At 49.1% G+C, this 3,134-nt stretch overlaps 1 protein-coding gene across 1 annotated transcript in view; it reads left to right on the forward strand.

Moving 5' to 3' along the window:
• The window catches only part of LOC107109746 (zinc finger protein with KRAB and SCAN domains 1-like), a gene marked incomplete at its 3' end in the record, with an annotated part of 9,581 nt that overhangs the window by 860 nt on the left and 5,587 nt on the right, over nucleotides 1-3,134 (forward strand). The window contains exon 2 of the mRNA XM_015410428.1: nucleotides 1,538-1,718. Within this exon, the coding sequence (XP_015265914.1) occupies nucleotides 1,538-1,718 (181 nt within the window). The remainder of the gene's footprint in view (nucleotides 1-1,537; nucleotides 1,719-3,134) is intronic.

Here is a 3,134-nt window from a genome sequence, read left to right on the forward strand (position 1 = left end):
TTGAAAGGAAGGAAACTTTACTCCTGGAAATGGCACACAACTCCCACGGATTCACTTCTGTCAATGAGAGCTGCCCTTTTTATTTTGTATCTCATTTGTTTTCCCCCATACAAACAGAGAGGTAGGAGGCTGTTTAATTTCCCTTGTGTGACAGAAACATGGATTCTATCCATATTCTCTTTTTCTGTACCTTAGTTCACTCATTGGCTTATATCTGGAAGCAAGTAGTGGAGCTTCATTATAAGGGAACAGCCCTGTCAAAGCTTCTGCTGTAACTGATGCCTCTGCCCACATGACATCTGCTATGACTTCACAATGAAATGGCCAAGTGTTTCCAAACATAACTAGCATGTTCACAGAATGCAGGCTACAAGCGATCTATGCAGGTGTGTAGAGGGATCACCTGGACCGATTTCCCACAGCCGCTGCTCTGCGCTCGCTCCTCTCTTTGCCCCGATGGTACGTGTCAGTTTCCCCCTCGAAGCCACGTGGCCACATTTTGACCCGTGGCTTCACCCGATTTCCCCCACGGTCTTGTGATCCTGATTTTTGAGGATTACGAAACTGCGGGCAAAATCGGGCAAAGCCGCGGGTCAAAATGCGGCCGCACGGCTTCAAGTGGGAAATTGACATGTACCATCGGGGCAAAGACAGGAGCGAGCACAGAGCAGCGGCTGTGGGAAATAGGTCCAGGTATCTTCCTAAGGCAGGAAGAGCTCAGGTATGTACCATGCAAAGAGGCAGGTATCTTTCCTCACAAAACAATGTGGCCCTTCTTTCAGGTTCTGTTCCAGGGAACCTTGGCAGATTATCTAGGGCTCCTTGAGTGGAAAATCAGCAATGGCAGATAAGCTACACTGAAAGACTGCTTTCCTTAGTACTTGTAAACCTCCCCTGAAATGCGCAGTCACATGGCAATACAAGGTGAATTATGGGAAGCACTGATTTCACTCGAGGGTAACCATGAAATCCTGTAGGCCTAGTCAGCTCTCCATGTGAGCTTTAAATTATGCCCAGAGGAGCTCTGTGGGAACCACTCGGGGGAAGCTTGATAGACTGCTTAAAGTGGAAATGGTTCTCTGATGGTAGGATTTTCAAAAACAGTTATTCTAGGTCACGTTGGAGGGCCACTTCTATGAATGGCGTCTCCCATGCCAGTAACGTACTCCACCCACACTGCATGGACTCAAAGCACTCTGACTGTGTGTGTTATTGGAACGAGAAACACTGAAATGTTACTTCCAATATCTTTAACTTAGAACCACTTCAGGACAGCTGGCAATGAAGATTCTCAGGCAGAGGAGAACCCTCGAGTTGTTTTCTCACCAGTGGCTAGGGACCTTTGAATGGAAACCCCTAGAGATAGGTTTGATGGTTCCATGTCAGGCATAGAGTTATCTGGGGTGGTTTGTTGTCAGATATCCTGTGGTACAGAGCATTTTTTTTTTGTGGGGGAGAGGACATTAATGAAGAGCCTCCCATCTCACCCCAGATGTCCCATTCCAGCTTGGGCATTATATGTTTGGTTCAATCTCAGGTAACTGTTTCCATGAAGATGGAGGAAGTGACCTCTGATGAGGAGATGACATCCCCTGCCTCATTGTGGGACATTGCTGGCTCTCAGTCCTACCCTACATGCCACTCACAGGAGGCAGCCGGATGGAATGAAGCCCAGTATGAGCTCAGGAGAGAACAGGCTCAGCCTCCACAGGAGATCGGTAATTTTATTTATTTTATTTATATCCTGCTTTTCTCCCTCTTGGGAACTATCTAATCCTCCTCCCTTCTTCTTCTCCCCCCCCCTTCTTAGACCGGGGTCTTGAGCAATAAAACTGGGAAACTTAAATAAAACCCATGTCTAAAAACAGCTCCCTTCAGCACTTTTCTGCAGCCTCTAGAAATTGAGCGACAAATCTTCCCTCTTCTGCTCTATCCTCGCGTCAACAACAGTGCTGTGAGGTCGATTAGGCTGAGAGGTTGTGACATACCTGGCGAGCTTCTGTGACAGAGTGGGGATTCTATCCTGATTGTATCACATCCTTTTCTGACACTCTAACCCCTACGCCAGGCCAATGTGGTCTGTGTAATCCTTGTATTAGACCAAGGTCTGTGTCCAAAGATCACGGGGGTTACCTTACTGCTATCTTCTGGCTTAAGCCCAAGAAGAAGAGGAGAAGAAGAGATTGGATTTATACCCTGCCCTTCACTCCGAGTCTCAGAGCGGCTTACAAACTCCTTTCCCTTCCCCTCCCCACAACAGACACCCTGTGAGGTAGGTGGGGCTGAGAGATCTCTTTCCAGAACTGCCCTTGAGAGAACAGCTCTGACAGAACTATGGCTTGCCCAAGGTAATCCAGCAGCTGCAAGTGGAGGAGTGGGGAATCAAACCCGGTTCTCCCAGATTAGAGTCCGCGCACTTAACCACTACACCAAACTGGCTCAAGTTTGTGTGCCTTGGTAAATGCTTCATCTCTCACACACCTGTGATGGAGCAAAACTAAATTTGTTTATGCAAGTAAAAGGAAGGAGAAATAGCATACAAAACTGGCTGGGTCTTTTTTCAAACATGTAGAAGCGTCTACAGGTAGAAGGAGCTTTACTGACAAGTTTAAGTATGCATCAGAAAAACCTCTGGACAGTTCTTCTGGAGTGGTTGTCCTGGGTACCCCAGTTCTGGTGAAACTCTCAAGATGAGAACATCAATGGGGGGGGGGATGCAGCTCATCTGGCCCATGGGCCTTGCTCTGGAGCAGGGGTGGCCAAACTGTGGCTTGGGAGCCATATGTGGCTGTTTCACACATACTATGTGGCTCCCAGCAGGGCGGCTGAGGAGGGGAAGGGGAGGCATGCCTCCCTGATCAGTCTTCCCTTCCCCAGCCAGTGTTTCCCTCCCTAGGTAGGTTTGAGGCTGCGAGGGAGCAGAGAAAGAAAGCAACTTTAACTGTAAATGCATTCTCAAAGCCCCCTCCCCCATCCCCGGCCGGCTTGGAGGTAGGGTCTCTTTAAATCCCTTCGCCAAGAGCGGGGGGCTCCCAGCCGGCGTCTGGGTGTGTGTGCGCGCGTCACCCGGAAGTGATGTCGCATGCTGGGGGCCGGGCCACGGTTTTTTGAGGGGAAAACAAAGAGTTTCCCCC

This window comes from Gekko japonicus, unplaced genomic scaffold (genome assembly GCF_001447785.1).
Source record: "Gekko japonicus isolate JY-2015 unplaced genomic scaffold, Gekko_japonicus_V1.1 scaffold2021, whole genome shotgun sequence".
NCBI lineage: Eukaryota > Metazoa > Chordata > Lepidosauria > Squamata > Gekkonidae > Gekko > Gekko japonicus.